Below are 20,568 nucleotides of genomic sequence, written 5' to 3'. Positions count from 1 at the left end.
TCACTGCACAAGTGTGCTAACCCAGTGTTTCTCCATGGCCAGTCCATGGACCGGTGCCAGCCCCTGAGATCTCCCTACCACAGTTTAGGAAAGCAGCAAGCCGGTCTCTGGTATCAAAAAGGTAGAGACCTATTGTGCTAACCCACTCACACTGCTGCTTGCTGGTACTCAGGATGGTGCAAAGCAGGACAAAGGTCACTGGAAAACTGTCATTACCAAGCTGGCATGTAAGGAAAAATCAAATCATGTTCTCACCATCCTGGATGGACATGAATGTCAAACATCAGAAACGCATCACTTCTTTGACTCTGCCAATGTGCTCGCCCTGATCTATTGGGAACACAGGAGACTAGCAGCAGATCAAAATGCACCCGGTGATTTGGGCACTTCCAAATCCTGTCTTCGCCACCTGTGAACCAGGAGAGCAACTAGTACCAGCAGCAGAATTTCCTGTTGGACCAATAGGAGCCGGTATACCTGCACCAGGGCTACTTTCAGGGAGGGTCTGGAGAACTAGCAGCTGGAAAGGAGCCTAGGTCTTTGGTTAAGAGGGGGCACTCAGCAGCCTCGTAGGGGAAGATAGGAGAGCTTGCTGTGGGGAAGGAAGGTAAGCACCTGTGGATTAGCATTCTCAGGGCTGTAAAAGAAAATCAATCAAAGGGGTAGGAAACAAAAACGCCCCTTTCCCTCAGTTTTCCAGAGACCAACGCCAATGTGGATTGAAGCATCACAATGCTCCCATCAGGATTTCTTTGCCGTGTACACCTGCCTTTTAGTCATCGCAGAGAGACAGGTTTGCAGGGAGCGACCCAGAGCTCTATGTTACCAGTTTCCAGAAATAACTTTTCTCTGCTCAGGAGCACTTCTCAGCCCTCTCTGCTGAGGTGCAACACTATCACCACTTCATCTGTTTGCAGGCATTTCTAGCCAATAGGAATAATGTGCCTGGGCTGCAGTTAGCCCCCTGTGCACTATGTGAGATTATTTATTGGAAAAAGACACACTGCCAACAACATCAGGGACAGCTTGGGAGCCTGAGCACTGCCACCAGGCAGTTATTTGCTGCTCACCTAGCCCTCTTAGACTCTCACACTTGTGGCTGTGGCCTGTTCATTACTAGATAGTATTCCTTGAGCCCCACAGACATGGTCTCCTGACCTCCGTGTTGTTGATGCTTCACCTGACCATCAGCCTGAAAACCAGCAGCAGGAGGTGAGCCAGGAAAGAATTGACAATGGCTAGGTGGGTGGTGAGCTAGGACCTCCTGCGTGTTGTCAAAAACTAGGGTACTTTCCTGTCACTACATCTTCTCCCCCCCTACCCTGTTTGTGTCCACCGGTTACATCTTGTCATAACCTAGACTGTGAGCTCGCAGAGGCAGGGACTGTCCTGTTACTGCATGTGCATAGAGCACCCAGTGCAATGGTGCCTTGATCGGAGGAAAAACAAGAACTTCAGCCGGGTTGGTAGGGTGAAGTGACAGAGAGTTGAAATAAGTTCTTTCTAATTCTCCTCCAGCAGCAGGGAGGAAGGGATCAGCCCTTGCGAGGGGTTGAGGCATTGGTGGCCAAAAGAGTGTTGGAGTCTCAGGAAAGAATCTACTTGCCTTGGTGCTCCAAGGTCTAATAAACAGAAGGACTCACTGAACGACAGACCAGCGGGGGCTGAGGAAACCAAGCTCAGGATGTTGAAAGTCTGAGTAAGACCAAAGCAGACTCTGAACCATGCCCCTGTTTGTGACACTTTAGCTGCAGTTTAAAACATTTCATCACAGGAACGAAAACAAACCCTATTTCAAAATACCCGGAGAGCTGATGGGAAGGAACCAAGAGACCATACTTGGCCTACGAGCTGAGACAGGCCCAGAGGGACACACTGTGAGGTGGGCAATAGGAAAATCCCTGGGCCTTTTCTGAGAAGTACCTGAAGGTTCAGCAGTGTTGTATCAAGCAGGCAAGGTACTAACAAGCTTCGACAAGACTTTATTTACAGTGGAAACCCCTTTACCAAGCTGCTGCTGCACACTCTGTAACTCTCACTCTGCCTTCTCAACTCCTCCCCCCGTCCTTCCTGTTTCCTGTCCTTTCAGACTCCTAGCAGACAGTGCTCCCAATTCTAATAATTACAAGCACATCTAAACACCACAAACAGCTTTTCCAACAGCCCTGGGTCTGGCACTATCGTGGAAGCATGCTGGTGACATTTTCACTGTTTCCTGAATGTGGCAGCAGTGCTGGTGCTCAGGGCCGGATTAACCTTTTATGGGCCTGTGCCAAACATATTTGTGGGCCCCCATGGAGACAATGGAGCATGGCACAGGGAGGTCAGTCCCCAGAGTGAGGGGCCAGCCAGAGGCAGCGCGGCCTGGCATGGCAGGGGCGGCCCTACTTTTCCCAGTGCCAAGGCACTATTTACAAACTGGCAATTGCCAGACACACAATGGCCTGCCCGGCCCTGTGCTGCCAGCATGCCCCTTTCCCTCAGGGGCAGGCCCATACCACACCACACAGCTCCCCCCCCCACTTAACACCCCTCCCTATGTCCAGCGCCCCCCCCAGACCTACCCACAAATGCACAGCGCCCTGCACAACACCACCCCTGCCCACAGCCCCACCACAACTGCCCAGCACCCCCCACAAAACCCTCACTGCCTAGTGACCCAACACACAGATCTTCCCTGCCCCTTCATGGTCCAGATACCCACTCCCCCACACTGTGCCTCTTGGCCGCACTCACCGGCCTGCTGGGAGGCGACTGTCTGCTGGGCTGAGCTGGTCCCAGGGCAGGGAATCGCTCCAGCCCTTCGGAAGTGGCGTGATAAACCAGGCCAGGTCCTGCCCTGGCCAGGCTCCCTCAAGACGCACATGCCTGGACGGGCCCAGTCAAGCCCCCCACATTGTCTTCTTGCCCCACCTCCACCACCTGACTGAGACTGGCCAGGCTTCTGCACCAGTCCTAGGCGGCTCAGCTCTGGGGAGATGGGTAGGGACCCACAGGTGGTAGGAAGCAGAAACTGCCCAAAGCCGGAGGTGCACTGGGGTCCGGCCAGGGGGCAGAGAGGAGCAGGGGGTGGGGCCAAGGGGCAGATAGGAGCCCTCTGCCAGCCAGCGGGCAGGTCGAGAGGAGCAAGTGGTGGGCAGGGGGAGACAGCGGGGTCTCGGGTCGCAGTGCAAGCGGAGCAGGCTGGGGCCCCTTCTGAGCATGGGCCCGGCTCCATGGAGCCACTGGAGCCATTGTAAACTCGTCACTGCTGATACTAGCCCATTGGCGGCCCTAAGCAGGAACATTTTGTGCCCCCCCCCAAAAAACAGGGAAGTTCTTGTAATAAAAAGTGAACGGGGGTGGGCCTGGAGATGCTGAGGGCCCTAAGCAATTGCTTAGAAATGATGCCTAGTGCCAGCTCTGTATGGCAGGGAAGCAAATACTGATCTATCAGCTCCAGGATGCACTACCTGCCTACCAACTCACCAACATGGCAAATTGCACCCAGCACTGCCCCTGCCAAGTGCATGACCCTGCCCATCTACCTCCTCAGCTTTGCAGTCCAGGGCACCCAGTGCCCCACAGCTCCTTTCTAACCCTCCGTGATCATCTGCCCCACCCCAAGAAAGATCCATTGGGGTGGAAGTATGTAAAGCTGATCTCCATTGTGGCATTTCTGCTTATCTCCAAAGGCAGCTTGCCACTAACAACTGCAACAAGGGAACACAGCTTGCAAATCGCTAGCTGAACTTCAGGGCTGACCATTGAAGAGCTGGGTCTGTTTGTTTGATCCGAACTGGTTCTCTCCTTCCCACCACCATTTCCATCTCACTTCCTCGGACATCCAAGCCCCCTTCCTCAGACCCCAGGAAAGAGAGCTTGGAAACAGGGAATCGCTCACTGAAGAAAACCTTCCCTTGATTTCTTCCTTTTCTACCAACAGCCAAGTCTAGAGGTACAGGCTCACTTCCCATCTTGCTCTGATGAGCTTATTTCTATGGCAGCTTTCACGAACCTGACTAACAGCTGACTGATTTCTTTTGGCCGCACTCTCCATCGCCCTCTAACATCCCCACTGTTATGCTGCTTTGTGGTGTCAAAGGGCCATAAAGGCAGTAGATTGGCCCACCGTGTTACATTCCTAGCCCAGGGAATTCCCAAGGCAGGACAGAAAGCATGGAGAGGCAGCAGCACTGTTACACTCTCCGATTATTCCTAGTTGCTGCAATGCTCCCTACAGGGCAGGTGCAGCTAAACATAAGTTAGAGAAACCTGGGGGCTAATCTAAGTTACACCTGGGGCCAGAACAGGGGATGCACAAACAGGGGCGGCTCTAGTAATTTCGCCACCCCAAGCACGGCGGCACGCCGTGGGGGGCGCTCTGGCAGTCGCCGGTCCCGCGGCTCCGGTGGACCTCCCGCAGACGTGCCTGCGGAGGGTCCGCTGGTCCCGTGGCTCCGGTGGAGCATCCGCAGGCATCCACCAAAGCCGCGGGACCAACGGACCCTCCACAGGCACATCTGCGGGAGGTCCACCGGAGCCGCCTGCCGCCCTCCCGGTGACCGGCAGAGCGCCCCCCCGCGGCGTGCCGCCCCAAGCACGCGCTTGGTGTGCTGGGACCTGGAGCCGGCCCTGTGCACAAAGTTGGCTCTTGCCCCATTTCCATTCCTGTGCTAAGTAGGGTTCTGGCAGCCCCCTGTCTCTTTCCTTCTCACACAGTGCTAGGCAAAATCATCACTTTAAAAACGGGAAAGTTTGGGAGTTTTTTAGGAGTGATAAATCAGTTCACTCGCGGAAGAAAATCAAATGTGTTAAAATAAAGTCAAAGGTTTGGCTGAAACTCAGCAAAGCCAGGAAATTCAAAACAACAAGGTATTGTGCTTCTCTAGCCCCACCTAATCAAGGCTCTCAGAGCACTCTACAAGCTTTAATTAAGCCTCCCAACCCAGGGATGAAGGAAGTGCTGTAAGGGTCAGCCTTTAGCTAGTCAGGCAACGGTGGGGCGGCAATAGGAAGGGAATAATTCCCCCTCCCCCACTGGAATAAACACTGATATACGAGGTGCAATCAGTTTTATTTTAGCAGATTTCAAAACATTTTCAACAAACATCCAGATGACAGCAAAGAAGCCCACCCGGCCTGACTGTGGAATTCTCCAGGAGGCTACGGTGCCAATGGGATGTTAGGATCTGCTATTTAAACACCAGTAAGAATGCAACAAGCCGAGCGGTCACGGGGCCTCTAATGCCCTCATGTCCCTCCCATCAGAAACTGGAGACCGGAACCTATTTGTCTATAAAATAGGTATTAGCATGTGTAGCAGCAGGGCAAGCTGCCCCCAGTACAATCCCCTGCTAATGTGCCTCACCCACTGGGACCCAATGCCAACCAAAGTTAACGCAAATTGTGATGAGGGGTTTGGGAAGCAGACACACTTCTGCACTAACGACTGGGCTGAAATCTCTCTCACACACACTCAATTCCTAGCATGAATCAGATGGCAGAGACTTTCAATCAAGACCAAATGGATCTGGATTGGAGCCAGCAACCTAGAGAAAAAAGGCTGCATATTCCATTAGTACCAGTCCCCTGAGCCAACCAATCCTTATTTGGTTTTAATGCTTATTTGAGTGTATGGTTTGAAAAAATATAATTGTAAGGCAAATATAATAACCCCTGTTTGTTCATTTTTAATAAGAATTAACACTAACTGCGGGGAATCAGGGCATAGGTGATACTGCAGGAGAAGAGAAATCAGTGATCACATATACACGGGTAGTGTTCCAAGACCGTGGTTCTGTGGGTCCATCTGTCCATTCAGTGTAAAGAGCAGAGAGACGTTCTCTAGATTTAGGTTAGAACCTCTGGGATCTCTCACTTCCTTGTGCTGCCGGGCTCTGAGGCATGCCTGACTGGCTCTGAAAGCTGCTGTCCAAAGAACCAGTGTAGCCTGGTGGGAGGAGCCATGTGGTAGCAGAATCACAGTTGAAACACTGCCAGACAGCTCCGGGATCTCCCGATTTCCCACTTATGTATTAGTTATGTGCTCAGTCCCTGCCCTAAGCAGCTTACAGGCTAGTCTGGACACATACAGTGCGTTGCACCGAAAGAACTGGAGATGAATTTTGCCGAAGTCATTGCTGAAAGGTGCTGCATCCTGCCACCCATGGGGAGTTAGATGCAGCTTTCTCCAGAGTCAACCAATAAGAGGATGGAAATAGAAAGACTAGCACATCAAAGGGATTACATGAGTGACACTGAGCTAGCCTGGCAGCTGCTGTTTGTTTCTATGATCCCCAGCTCCATATAACTCCCTTGCTGGGACAATAAGACCTTTCCTTGGACACCTTTCCAAGGTGCTTGGTGTTTTTCACATGGACATCTTTTCAGTCTCAGCCAGCCCTCACCTAATATAGAGCCTATCAGCTCTGTTCCAGGCCATAGCTGGTGCAACTGGGGTTTTAATTAGCAGGTGGAGCAGGGTACTCAGGTCATGTTTTGCACTGCGGCTAGCAGAAAGAGGGGTATTCATAGCATGCATTGGACAGAGGTGTTCCAGGGTGGGATGGGCTGGGAAATAGAGGGGCTTTTTACATTTACGTTTTTGGAGTGAATTTAATGCTGGTGAAATATACTAGATGGACAGAATTGGACAGTGAAGGCCTCTACTTATGCACTGCAGAGGCCCAGCAATAGGAGCGACTCTAGATTCCACCCCACCCCCCACCACCACTGGTCTGCCACTGTGCCTCCCTCCTGCCCTGAAGGGACCACTCTCTGAAAGGGGAGGGGAGTCCAGTCTCCAGGGCCCACTCAGATACGATTGCCAACAAGAAGGCCAACTGGTGCCAGATGGAGTTGTGATTATTGATGTGAGGACTCTTTTCCCCTGAGAACTGGATTAAGATCCACCAACTCATCTCTCATAGACCATTCAAGAGGAAGTTGGTAATGACTTTTGGCCACTAGCCACTGACCACTGCACCAGAGCCAGCCAATGTAAGATGAAAGTTGGTATGGTGGCTAAGGCACTGGACTACGACTTGGGAGATGTGGGTTCAGGTCGCAGTTCTACCACAGCCCTCCTGCTGGACCTTGGCCAAGTCCCTTGGGCTGAGATTTTCAAAGTCGCATCTTGAATTTAGATGCCTTATTCTCATTAAAGTTAACAGGAATTAGATGTCCAAATCCCTTTGAAATCTCAGCCTTGATCTCTCAGTCTCAACACTCCATCTGTAAAATGGGCATAGTACTTTCCTTTTTCACGGGCTTTTGTAAGGATAAACTGATTAATATTATGAAGGCCTCGGAAACTACCATTATAGGAGGAGAGCCACATAGGCACCTATGCAAGTAGAGAGGCAAGAAAGCTCCAGTCCCAATTACCTTAGCCATCCAATCTGTCTCCTATCACTTTCTTAATTTGCCACATTAAGGTGACTGAGGGAAAATGCACATTTTCAAGGTTCAGAGCATATGATGCTGAACAGCAGCACAGAGTCCCTTCCCCCCACATGCCACCTGAGCATTCAGTCCATCTATTCCTCCTTCAGATTATTCATCTCTTCCTCCAGATTATTATGGTCAGAATAAGTGGGCTCAACATCTCCAGTCCCTTTCAAATCCACCCACAGCTCTTTTCCTTTCCTTTGATAGATTGATTCCTTGTGGGCTTGCCTGTTCTTGACAGACAAGTAGAGGAGAGCAGCTGTCAGGCCAAGGAACAGAATCAGGGGGTAGATTAGGATGAAGTGGAGCAGTGATGGAGACGAACAGACCCTGGAAGAAATTGTTGACTCTGCAAAAAACAGAAAACAATTGAATACAGCAGCTAATTGTACTTACTCCTCCTGCTGTTCAGTATTCACAGCACTAATAGGGGATTATAGCTAATAGCCCAGTGGTTATGGCACTCACCTGGGATGCACAAGACATGGGAGAACTACATTCATGTCCCTGTTTTTCCTTATTCAGAGCAGGGGCTTGAATGTAGGTCTCCCACATCCCAGCTCAACCAATCGGGTGAGTCTCTCTTTCCCGCTCACACTCTTCACAATAAACTTTCAGGTTTGGCAAATCAGCAGTTTCCAACAACCTGCATAACGCAGGCCACAGAAATGTCATCTCTGGCCTGCTTTAGCACAGATGATCAGAATGGTCCCTTTGGTGTATTCTAAGTATCTTTGTTTGTTTCCTTTAGTTTTCCCCTTTATCCTATAAACATCCAGGCATGCTGCTATTGGGTTGTTCATGAGTTTGGGGCCGTATAATGTTGTTTTTTTGATCTAGGATTTTTCGGGAAGTGACTAGCCTGGAAGCCCATGTGGTCTAGTGAGTTAGGTAGGACCTAGGAGTCAAGCAATCTGATGTCTAGTCTTAATTCTGACACTGACTTTCCGTGTTTCACTGGGAAAGTCACTTCATCACTCTGAGGCTCAATTCTCCCATCTGTAAAATGGGAGGAATTTACCCTACCTCATAAAAGTACTATGTAAGAATTCTTCAGGCCAGGGAGTGTTAGCAGAGGGCCTAGAATTTAAGATATCATGGCTCATTCCTCTAGATCATACATCCTGTGGGATGCAGCCTCACCAGGACACAGATTTTTCAAGTGAGTGTCACTTCCAAGTTTGTGTGCTTCACTGTGAAAAATATCCAGTCTCTTGGAATTTTGTGGAAATCAAAACACTGAGGATGCAAAATTACTTGGCAAAAATACATATGCACATTCCATGGCAATTTTTCAGCAATTACTATTTCACTCAGCAACAGTGAGGGTTAGTAAATAATACACACAAAGGAACACCTAGTGAAAGAAACATCCCAGTACAACAGAAAGCTAGCATCCAGTTACAAGGATGACTGAGATCCTAACTGCAGATGGATGATGCATTTTACAAATCTTCAGCACCTCCCTAAACAAGTTTGAAATCTTTGGTTCTGTTTATTCAGTTTCATTGCTGCAGAATCCCTCTGTGTTTCTGAATTTTGTCCGGGCCTTGAACACACACCAGTTTACCAGGGCCGCCCGGGGGGGGGGGGGGGGGAAATGGGGCAATTTGCCCCAGACCCCGGGCCCCAGCAGGGGCCCCCACAAGAATATAATATTCTATAGTTTTGAAACTTTTTTTATGGAAGGGGCCCCCGAAATTGCTTTGCCCCAGGCCCCCTGAATCCTCTGGGCAGCCCTGCAGTTTACCCCCCAAAGGAAGGTTGTTCTCATAGTTGGCCCCACTGGAAACAGACAGGACTGGAGGCATCACCAAGAAATCCTGTTCCCAGGGGATTTCCAGGGGCTTTTTACAATCTCTAGAGATTCAGATGACCACCCAAGAGTTCATCCAAATGGAATGAAAGCCCTGGTTTTTCTGAGTTTTTCCAAAAAACTGAGCCTAATGAGAACCCGGGTTCAAACTCCAAGATTCAGGTTAGGACTGTGAGGGCCTGATTTCGCAAGGCATGGAGTGGTCAGTCCCAATCCAGCAAAGCACTTAAGCACAAGAATAGTCCCTTGGAAGTCAGTGAGGTTGTTCACATGCTTAAAGCTCAGCATGTGCTTAAGTGTTTTGCTGGATTGTAGTCAGTGCTCAGCACCTTGCAGGCCAAACCCTGAAACCCCCACCCCTCGAGTCTGAGGTACCCAGCTCCTACGTACCAGCCAGCAGTACTCCATGCACTTCTTAGCCTACCTCCCTTCCCTGCAGCAGGCTATTCCTGCAACCAACAGCACAACTGAACTCTAACTTGCAGTCATCTCTGCTATTCTAGTAGTGCTCCCCTTTCCTGACCCTGCAGCGACCCTGGCTGCATGGGAACGTTGCAGAGACACAGCAGATGTTTGCTGGAGATGGGGAACATCATATGCAGGGGAACTAGGAATGTCCCGGGGGGTGGGGAGCGTTACCTGGAGGCAGCGCAGTGAGCCTTGTGTACCCGGACAGTTCTGACGCCCGCAGAACCCAAGCGCCACCGCTATCCTGCTGCCACTCCTGCACTTGGCAGCAGTACACCCCAGTGTCGCCCGGCTCCACGCTCCGCAGCGTCAGGTTGAAGTCGCCGAAGGATGGGCGGCGAAGGTGCAGCCTCTCCACCATCGCCTCCTCAGCATATTCCACCATGCCACTGGTGTGCACTTTCACCAGGGTTTTCATCCCAGAATGCTCCAAACCATGGAACCAGATGGCAGAGAAGAGAGAGGCTGGTTGGGAGGGGCCCTGCAGGAGGCAGCTTAGGGTCACATCCTCATTCTCTGTGGCTGTGATGCTGTGGTTTGTTTTTTCAACATGGAGCTTGTTTTCTGGTGTGGGAGGCAAGCAGAAAAGGCCTATGTTTAGGGGCTGTGTTCCACAGCTCAAAGAGACACACACAGGCTTGTTGGAGGCTGATCTGGGTCTCCATACAGTATGTGTGTGGGGGGTCAGTGTGGATGCCTGTTAAAGAGCCCCCGTTTAAGAACTGGAATCACATTCTTTTCAGGGTGGATGGGAAGTCATGTGACCTGCTCCTGTGTGAGATGCTCGGGGCTCCTCCTAGCGCACATCCTAACTCTCGCCCTTAGTGCTCAGCCAGGGCTCCAGCCCCTGCCTCCATAGCCCCACCTGCTCCCTTGGGCAGGTGACTCCTGCACCACAGTGTTCACAGGGTTCCTAATCACTGGCTCAGGGCTCCAGCCTGCAGGACGCCTAGGCCAGGGAGAGGACATGGAGGGATGTTGGAAGAAGCAATCCTTGCATAATTGATCAAGGAAGGCCTCCCACTGCAGCTGTGTCAAGCATGAGCTCAGTGCAGCTGGGGAGCCAGCCTTTGCTTCTTATGGCCATACATGCTGTGATAAAGGAAAGCTGAGTTCATGCTTCAGGGACCCCTTCTGGGACAGCATATTTACCTGAAACTTTGAACTCCAGCATGGTCTTTCCTGATTCCTTCTTTCCAAGATTGTACCAGCCACGGTCTGCTGACCACAGCCACTCCTCTACCAGGCAGTAATACCTGCCACGGTCACCATGATTCACAGACAGAATACGCAGCCAGAACAGGTTGCTGGAGACCCTCTCACTGTGGAATTTAGATTTCTGCATAGCAGAGCTGAACTCTGCCCCGTAGTCCAGAATGTTGCTGTAGTTGGTCCTCACAATTTGCAGTGGGGCTGCATCAGCTGGAGAAGGTGGTAGGAAGTACCAGGTAATGGCTAACTGAGAATCCCTCTGAGTCAGTGATGTGACACTGCATTCGATTTCTGTGTCTGTGCTACCAGAGATCTCCAGGGATCTATCTTCTGTGTTTACTCTTAGCTTGCTCTCTAAACCAAGAGGGGAAAAAAAAAAGAAGTTACTATGGTAGCTACCAGTACTAGAACACCAGCAGGAAAGGGATATATTTCCTGAAATGATGGCTTACAAAGCCAGTGGGAACAAGTTTGAAATTACACATAAAAGGCTCTGATCAGGCATTAGAAATCCCACATTCTGAAAGACGCCCAGCCCCAATTCCAATCTCCTTTCTTTTAGAGTCCTTGCAATGTTTCGGTAGTTTTTAAAACAAAATCGTTGAAATTGCTTTTCCTTTGCAAAACCTCCATAAGCAACCTTACAATAACAAAGCTGTGTGTCCAACTCAGCCTTCACAAGCAACCTTACAAGAACAAGCCTGTGCACACACGTTCAAGCACTCAAGAGAAATACTACAGCAAACTCATCTGCAGAGACCTACCTATCCGACCACCAGGGCTAAAGGAATGCACCAGTGAGAATCACAGAAGTCAGAGACAGAAGAGCGCCATGGTCACTGTCAAAGGACTTGCCTGACTTGCAGCACCTCCTGCTGGCCAAGTGTGGCTCTTCTGCACCCTGCCTCTGTTCTTTCAGACCAGAACAGTCAGTTACCCAGCCCAGAGGAGTTCAAACATTTGTGGGGGCTAGTTTATTAACTCTTTCTACAGAGGGCAACTTCTTAAGTTGCTTAAGTTCACACCCGCTCTGGGCTCATGTAAGTGTTCGGGGGGGGGGGGCAGTTTTTTCCCTGCTCAGAAGGCCCTTGCCCTTGTCCCGGAGCTGGCTTGTACTTCAAACTCTCTCTCTTTCTCTCTCTCTCCTTAAGACAAGAGCTGGAGTTATAATTTAGGCCAGCTGTACAGCCACAGCCAGCTTGTCCTCCAGCTGGCTCTTCCCCCAGTCAGTCCCTTCACCTGCAGGCTAGGAGAGTTCATCAGGCACTACCTTCTGCCCTTGGTAAAAACAGAACATATACAGTCCTCTTCCAAGAGCACGTCCCAATTCACTGGGAAAGAGCAGAGGCCTGCCTCGCCCACTCTGTAAGGCTCCTGGTCTGAGGCCCTTAAAGAAACGACAACCTGGGTTTTCCCCAAGCCTTAACTATTGTCCTGGGATCATCTTCCTTCTCCCAACAGCTAGCTCTGTAGAGTGGATGAAGATCTAGGGAAGGCAAAGTCCCAGAACTTAAGGGTCACACCACTGAAGAGGTGTTGACTGACTACTACAGTCCTTACTACTCTTAAAGGGAAAGTCACCCTGTTACAGTCACCCAGCCATCTCCCTGCCCAGGCAGGATTGTTCCTTTCCAGGCATATTTCCCATACTTTAATAATGCCAATTTTCTCAAGCGATGGGGCTTCCAGTCCTTCCCTTGGGAGACTGTTCTGCTATCTCACTGTCTGTAAATTTCCCCAGCCAGTCAATCCCATTACTTCTAGTCAGACCCCTGTGTACCATCCCAAACCATTCATCTGCCTTCTTGATGTTTACTCCCTTCACATAGTGGTAGGTGGGCCCTCCAGGCGGCATTGCTGGCATGGGACTGATGCCACAAGCCGATAATGGAGGGGGACAAAAGGGAATGAAGATCCCCCTGGTGCCCGTCCTCTTTGGTGGAGCAGTGGAGCGGGGAGGAGAAGATAAATTAACACAAAAGTGCAGCTTTGGAAACTGAACAATGAGGGCCTTTCATCTCAGGCAAACTAAAGAGTCGGCATGGGTTTCATAACACTTCCTACCTCATCTGTCTGCCTTGGTTAATAACTAGAAATGTGGTAATGTGTTTCTGAATGTCCCTAGTCATTATACCTGGTAATTGTTCAATTAAGTGCTGAATGGCTCTAGTGCCAACAAAAGATACATCCTAATCCCTCTTCAATTCTGCAACCGTCTCCGGTTGGAATGATACTGAGGTGTATCCTGCTAATGCAGTCTCTGTTTATGGGGCTTAGTTCCGATTGCATCATCTGTTGCTAAATCAATTGGGAAAGCAATAAAATGCAGTCTCTCATGTAGTCCTCCTATCCCCCATGCTAACATACCCCACACACCCACATCCTGCTTTCTAAAGGACTGTTTATTTGATATAGGGAGACTAGCCACAAAGCAGGAAGATCACGTCTTTGGGGACTTTTCTCCTTCCCTTCTTTCCCTTTTCAGGCTCTCATTCACCCTCTTAGGCCTTGTCTACACTACAAGACTATTTCGAATCTACTTAAGTCGAATTTGTGGATTCGACCTTATGAAGTCGAATTTGTGGATCCACAGTAAATACACTAATTCGAATTTCTGAGTCCACAGTAACGGGGCTGGCGTCGACTTTGGAAGCGGTGCACTGTGGGAAGCTATCCCACAGTTCCCGCAGTCCCCGCTGCCCATTGGAATGCTGGGTAGAGCCCCCAATGCCTGCTGGGGGGAAAAATGTGTCGAGGGTGGTTTTGGGTAACTGTCATCATAGAACCGTCAATCACGCCCTCCCTCCCTGAAAGCTCCGGCGGGAAATCTGTTCGCGCCCTTCTCTGGTCGGTTACAGCTCGGACGCCACAGCACTGCGAGCATGGAGCCCGCTGCGATCATCGCTGCACTTATGGCCGTTGTCAACTCCTCGCACCTTATCGTCCACCTCTTCCACAGTCAGCTGCTGAGAAATCGGGCGAGGAGGCTCCGGCAGCGCGGTGAGGACAGGAATTCACAGAGTGGCGCAGACCTCTCACAAAGCAGGGTACGCCGCGCCGTGGAGATCATGGTGGCAATGGGTCAAGTTCATGGTGTGGAACGGCGATTCTGGGCCCGGGAAACCAGCACGGACTGGTGGGACCGCATAGTGCTGCAGGTCTGGGATGAATCACAGTGGCTGCGAAACTTCAGGATGCATAAGGGCACTTTCCTTGAACTCTGTAACTTGCTGTCCCCTGCCCTGAAGCGCCAGGACACCCGGATGCGAGCAGCCCTGAGTGTGCAGAAGCGAGTGGCCATAGCCCTCTGGAAACTTGCAACGCCAGACAGCTACCGGTCAGTAGCGAACCACTTTGGCGTGGGCAAATCTACCGTGGGGGTTGCTGTGATTGAAGTAGCCCACGCAATCGTTGAGCAACTGCTCTCAAAGGTAGTGACTCTCGGAAACGTCCAGGACATCATAGACGGCTTTGCCGCGATGGGATTCCCAAACTGCGGTGGGGCTATAGATGGGACTCACATCCCTATCCTGGCACCGGCCCACCAGGCCAGCGAGTACATTAACCGAAAGGGCTACTTTTCTATGGTGCTGCAAGCACTGGTGGACCATAGGGGACGTTTTACCAACATCTTCGTTGGGTGGGCAGGCAAGGTTCATGACGCGCGTGTGTTCAGGAACTCTGGTCTGTTTAGACGCCTCCAGGCAGGAACTTTCTTCCCGGACCACAAAGTAACGGTTGGGGATGTGCAGATGCCTACAGTGATCCTCGGGGACCCAGCCTACCCGCTAATGCCCTGGCTCATGAAGCCCTATACAGGCGCCTTGGACAGAGAGAAGGAACTCTTCAACTACCGGCTGAGCAAGTGCAGAATGGTGGTGGAGTGTGCTTTCGGACGTCTCAAGGGGAGATGGCGGAGCTTACTGACTCGCTCGGACATCAGCGAAAAGAATATCCCCGTAGTTATTGCTGCTTGCTGTGTGCTCCACAATCTCTGTGAGAGCAATGGCGAGACCTTTTTGTCCGGATGGGAGGTTGAGGCAAATCGCCTGGCTGCAGTTTACGCTCAGCCAGACACCCGTGCCGAGAGAATATCCCAGCGGGAAGCGCTGTGTATCCGGGAGGCTTTGAAAGCTAGTTTCCTCGGAGAGCAGGGTAACCTTTGACTCTCCACTTGCTTTCAATAGAAAGTGACCCTGGGCCTGTGTCTGTATGTGTCGATTTCGATCTGCGGTTACATACCCCGTTCTCCAAGTTTCCCCCACTTCCAAAGCACGTTTTAAATACAATTAATTGTTACACTCATTATTAATAAATCTTTGTTTTACTTTGCATTTCTGTTCAGTTGTTGAAACATGGACGCATACTGTGCTGGGCACGGTGTGCACTGATGTACAGACCGCTTGTTCCATAGAGGAATGACATCCTCCTGCTCCTACATAGGTCTCTGGGGTGGGGGACGGTTGCAAGTGGTTGTGCATGAAGGGGAGGGATTGCAGGAAGGGGTGGGTTTGCAGGAAGGGGCGAGTGGTGCCTTCTTTGGATAGGGGTTTGGATGACGGCAGTGGGCTGCGGGTTTGGGCGTAGGAAGGGGTGAGGGGTGTGGGGGAAGGGTGAGTATCTGTCCGTGGATGAGGGCTCTTGTTGGGGCTCAGGGCAGCGGAGAGGCTCGTTGCTACGGTGGAAGTGCATGGTAAGGGCAGCGTGCCTTAACATTAAGGGGGTGGCAGGTGCTAGGACCCTGGACAAGCATACACATCACAGAATGACCCGGGGCAGCATACACCACACAGAGTGACCCTGGTGCCTACTGACTGCAGTGTGTGTGTGCCCTGCAGTTGATCATGCCCCCAAGTCTGTACCCTGGTAATGTAGGCTATATCGTGCAATTATAAATCCCCTCCCCCCCCCATACACAAAGAAATCCTCTGACACGAAAGACGTGACCGAAACAGTGAATAACAGCAAACAGCTTTTAATAATCTAATACACAGTGGGGGGATGAAACTTGGATTTGGGACTGGGTGAGCCTGTAAGGGAAGCACTTCTACAAATGTATAGCGTGAGAGGTGTGTGGTACATTAGCGCTATGCAGTGGTGCAGTGACAGTTTTCACGGCCCCTACCGCCCCTCCGTCTTGTACTTTTGGGTGAGGGGGGGCAGGACTTCTTGGCGTTGGAGGGTGGTTGCAGATACACTGCAGGGGGGCTCTGTCCTCCTGCCTGCGGTCCTGCAGAACATCAACAAGGCGCCGGAGCGTGTCCGTTTGCTCCCTCATTAGCCCAAGCAGCGTTTGAGTCGCCTGCTGGTCTTCCTGCCGCCACCTATCCTCCCGTTCGATGTGTGTGCGATGCTGTTGACATAGGGTCTCCCTCCACTGTGTCTGCTCTGCCGCCTCGGCTCTGGAGGAAGCCATCAGTTCCGCGAACATCTCGTCCCTAGTCTTTTTCTTTCGCCGCCTAATCTGCGCCAGCCTCTGCGAGGGGGATGCCGGGGCAGTCCGGGAAAGAGCCGAAGCTGTGTGATGGGAAAAGTAACTGATTTCCTTGAACAGATACATGTTTGCAAACAGTGAACACAGTCTAGTCAGTTTCTCTGAACAAGACCATACAGGGCAACAAGTCTCATGAGATCTCGGGACAAGTTCGAGATTTCGGAATACGCTCTCATTGGCTGCGGCATTGCACAGGAGAGCGGACAAGTGGGGAGAGACAGCTGAATCCATCTAGCAGACAGTCCTGGTAAGCCTTACAGTACATTCTGCTTATCAGTTAATGGATAGCTGTGCCCTCCCGCTAAAGGCAATCTGGAAATCATATACTCTGACCCTTTTCCAGCCACTCCCGCCAGTGCACGGGAAAGATCAATGTATGCTTTTCCTATGTGGCCTACAACACGTGGCTGTTAAGCGAGGGTCATTGTTATGCAAAGTAAAAGTCAATCATTCACAACAGTAACAATACACTAATTGCCCTAATTAGATGCAGCATTTCATGAACGAGATCACCCTGATGCGGGTCCCTCGGAGTCACAAAGAGCGGATGCTAAGGGAAGCCCTGCAGAGACCAGGACCATATGCGGCCATGCTTGTAGAGGCGATGATTCCCATCTACATAAGGATGTCCTGGCACGGAAGAGTGTGCTTCCATGGAGCACCCAACAAGGCACCTCTCCCCAGGAACCTCCTGCGGAGGCTTTTCGAGGACCTAAATGAGACCTTTCTTGAATTGTCCCTGGAGGATTATTGTTCAATCCCTATATGTGTGGACCTACTTTTCATATAGTTTTTCATTGAAAATTTTATATATAGTATTTCTATTTTTTATACCTGTTTTATAAAAAATAAATGTTTACATGTTTCTAGCACTTACCGCCTGATCCTTCCCCTGATTCAGAGTCCGGGTTAACGGCCGGGGAGGGTTGGTAGGGGATCTCTGTGAGGGTGATGAAGAGATCCTGGCTGTCAGGAAAAGCGGTTTTGTGTTCGCTGTCGCCTGCGCCGTCCTCCACAGACCCTTCTTCATCTTCCACATCGGCGAACATCGAGGAGGAACTGTCCAGGTTCACTATGCCATCCACTGAGTCCACGGTCACTGGTGGGGCAGTGGTGGCAGACCCACCTAGAATGGCATGCAGTGCCTCGTAGAAGCGGCATGTCTGGGGCTGGGCTCCGGAGCGTCCGTTTGCCGCTCTGACTTTTTGGTAGCCTTGTCTCAGGTCCTTGATTTTCACGCGGCACTGCATTGCATCCCGGCTGTATCCTTTCTCTATCATTGCTTTAGAGACCTTCTCGAAGGTCTTTGCATTCCGCTTGCTGGAGCGCAGCTCCGAGAGCACAGACTCCTCGCCCCACACACCGATCAGATCCAGGACTTCCCGGTCTGTCCATGCTGGGGACCTCTTTCTATTCTTGGATTGGCCGGACTCCTCTGCTGGAGAGCTCTGCATCGTTGCAGGTGCTGCGGAGCTCGCCCCGATGTCCAGCCAGGACGTCAGATTCAAAGTGCCCAGACAGGAAAATGAATTCAAATTTTCCTGGGTCATTTCCTGTGTGGCTGGTCAGAGAATCCAAGCTCGGACTGCTGTCCAGAGCGTCAACAGAGTGGTGCACTGTGGGATAGCTCCCGGAGCTACTAAGTTCGATTTGCATCCACACCTAGCCTAATTCGAGCTAGCCATGTCGAATTTAGCGTTACTCCACCTGCCGGGGTGGAGTACCAAATTCGAACTAAAGAGCCCTCTAGTTCGAATTAAATGGCTTCCTGGTGTGGACGGTTGAGCGGTTAGTTCGAATTAACGCTGCTAAATTCAAATTAAAGTCCTAGTGTAGACCAGGCCTTAGGCTGTGGCTACACTTAGCATTCAAAGCACTGCCGCGGTAGCGCTGCCGCGGCAGCGCTTTGAAGCGCTAAGTGTAGTCAAAGCACCAGAGCTGGGAGAGAGCTCTCCCAGCGCTGTCCGTACTCCACCTCCCTGTGGGGAATAACATACAGCGCTGGGGCTTTGACCACACTGGCGCTTTGCAGCGCCGCAATTTGCAGCGCTGGAGAGGGTGTGTTTTCACACCCTGCTGCAGCGCTGCAAATTTGTAAGTGTAGCCATAGCCCTTAGACAGCGGGTGCTGAGGATATAGAGAAACTATCCCATCCCAGAAGCTGTGGGGCTCGATGGGTTGGACTGGGGAGTTGTTGCCTTACGGTTGGGATCTGATAGTCATTTTGGGGTGGGAGAGAGGAGCTGGCAAGGGAGAATCTGTTGTCCATATAGAAGGTTTCTGCATCCTGTCCTAGAGGGACCCCTTCCCCCGATAGCAAGGATGAAAAATCGGGAAGGGGCTGGGGAGTAATTGGCACCTATAAAAGACAAAGCCCCAAATATCAGGACTGTCCCTATAAAATTGGGACATCTGGTCACCCTACACCCCCCCCCCCATACATTCAACTGGGACAGCTGTACTCTTTGCTGGCCACCATGGCAGAGAAAGCTGAATGGCATTGCCATATTTTGAACATACAGAGGACTGGGGAGGATGGAAATCAGCTCTAGGATCTTTAATCCCAGCTATGATGGTCAGGGGAAGCTCAGGTAGGCAGAAGCATTTGCCTGTGAAGATGTAGATTCAACATCCTGCTACCCTGGGAACAGGACAATTTTACAAACACACATGCACACACTTCAGTGTGAGTCAGGAACGGGTGCATCAAGGAACTATTAATTCATTAGGTAAGAATTATGGCTCTGATCATGTGAGGTACTGTGTGTCCTCAGCTCCCACTGATGTTATTGGGAGATGTAGGAGCTTGGCACCTTCCTCTATTCCTCAGAAGCAAGGCCTTTGGCCTCAAGGCCTGCTCCCGCATCCTCCCTTCCTTCCCCACTCCCCTGAAGACTCCTCTAACATCCCTCTCTACATGTGGTGTCCCCCACAGCCTATCGTCTCCCTCACCATTCAGAGCCCCCCACACACATTTCCTCTTTCCTTTGGGGATCCCCTTAGCACCTCTATTCCTTCTCAGAACCTCATGGACATTCCTTGTCTCCAGAGGTCCCCTCACATATGCCAGCACCTCATGTTTCCCCTCCTCCTCCCCTTCCCTCCCAGAGTTCCTCTGAATGTCTGCCAGTGCCCCAAAGAGCCTCCCATTCCCCCTAGCCCCACCACTGTGTGCCTCCGCCTTCTAAACCTAGGTGCTACAGCCCCTCAATTCTGCAGCCAAAGAGGAACGTCTCCCTTCAGAGCTCATTGTTGCCGCTCCTCAACTTAGATATCCTCCCTAACCTCTCTTGGGGCTTGGGTGGTGCCTCTGCCTCTCTCTCACATCTGCTAGCCAAGTCTCTCTCTCCTTTATCCCTGTCTTCCTTTCCCTATTCAACGCATCTGCATCCCCCTCGTGCGGCACACGAGCTGATTTTCAGTGATACTCACACTGCCTGGGTCCTGGCCACCAGTCTGGGGGGCTCTGCATTTTAAATGAAGCTTCTTAAATATTTTAAAAACCTTATTTACTTTATATACAACAATAGTTTAGTTATATATTATAGACTTATAGAAAGAGACCTTCTAAAAACTTTACAATGTATTACTGGCACGCAGAACCTTAAATTAGAGTGAATAAATGAAGACTCGGCACACCACTTCTGAAAGGTTGCCAACCCCTGTATTATTCTATATTTCTCACTCTCCCGTGCCCCCCCCCCTCCCATCTCAAATCCCACTGGAGACATTAGCACATGTCGCTCTGAAATTGAAAACGCAATACACCGGGATTGGCCTCATAAATGTTTCAGGCAGGTGGAAATGGCATGTTCCTCAGCCCGGCTCTTTGCAGGCTGCCACGTGAGAGTGAGAACAGCAGCGAGGATTTGGGTCCTACTGCGACAAGAGTCAAGAAGGGGCGATGGAAAGAAAGAAGACAGCTGCTTTAAATGGGGTGGCAAGATGTTTTGCGGCTCTGTATTTCCCAGCAGATGACATCTGTGCTTTGAAGGTACTACATGGGCTGTGAACACAGGGACAATTCTAGGGGCAGGCAAGCAGGGCAGCTGCTCTGGGAGTGCCCCCATTTTTTGCTCCACTCTGACTGACTGACCATTTTAACTCTGACTTTTTTGGCTCGACTGCTGGAGGGGGTAGAGGTTGG

The 20,568-nt window shown here is 51.0% G+C and overlaps 1 protein-coding gene across 3 annotated transcripts in view; it reads right to left on the bottom strand.

The window, feature by feature from the left end:
* Window positions 1-5,544: 5,544 nt before the first annotated feature.
* Window positions 5,545-20,568, bottom strand: part of CD101 (CD101 molecule) — a 33,190-nt gene continuing 18,166 nt past the window's right edge. For all 3 annotated transcript variants that reach the window (XM_045006864.1, XM_045006883.1, XM_045006873.1), the window contains 3 exons: window positions 10,868-11,281; window positions 9,887-10,279; window positions 5,545-7,780 (listed from right to left, as the gene is read on the bottom strand). In XM_045006864.1, coding sequence (XP_044862799.1) covers window positions 7,521-7,780; window positions 9,887-10,279; window positions 10,868-11,281 — 1,067 coding nt within the window. In that variant the 3' untranslated portion in view covers window positions 5,545-7,520. The remainder of the gene's footprint in view (window positions 7,781-9,886; window positions 10,280-10,867; window positions 11,282-20,568) is intronic.

This window comes from Mauremys mutica, chromosome 1 (genome assembly GCF_020497125.1).
Source record: "Mauremys mutica isolate MM-2020 ecotype Southern chromosome 1, ASM2049712v1, whole genome shotgun sequence".
Lineage (NCBI taxonomy): Eukaryota > Metazoa > Chordata > Testudines > Geoemydidae > Mauremys > Mauremys mutica.
Note: the sequence above shows the minus strand (reverse complement) of the source record. Positions and strands in the feature narration are given on the sequence as shown.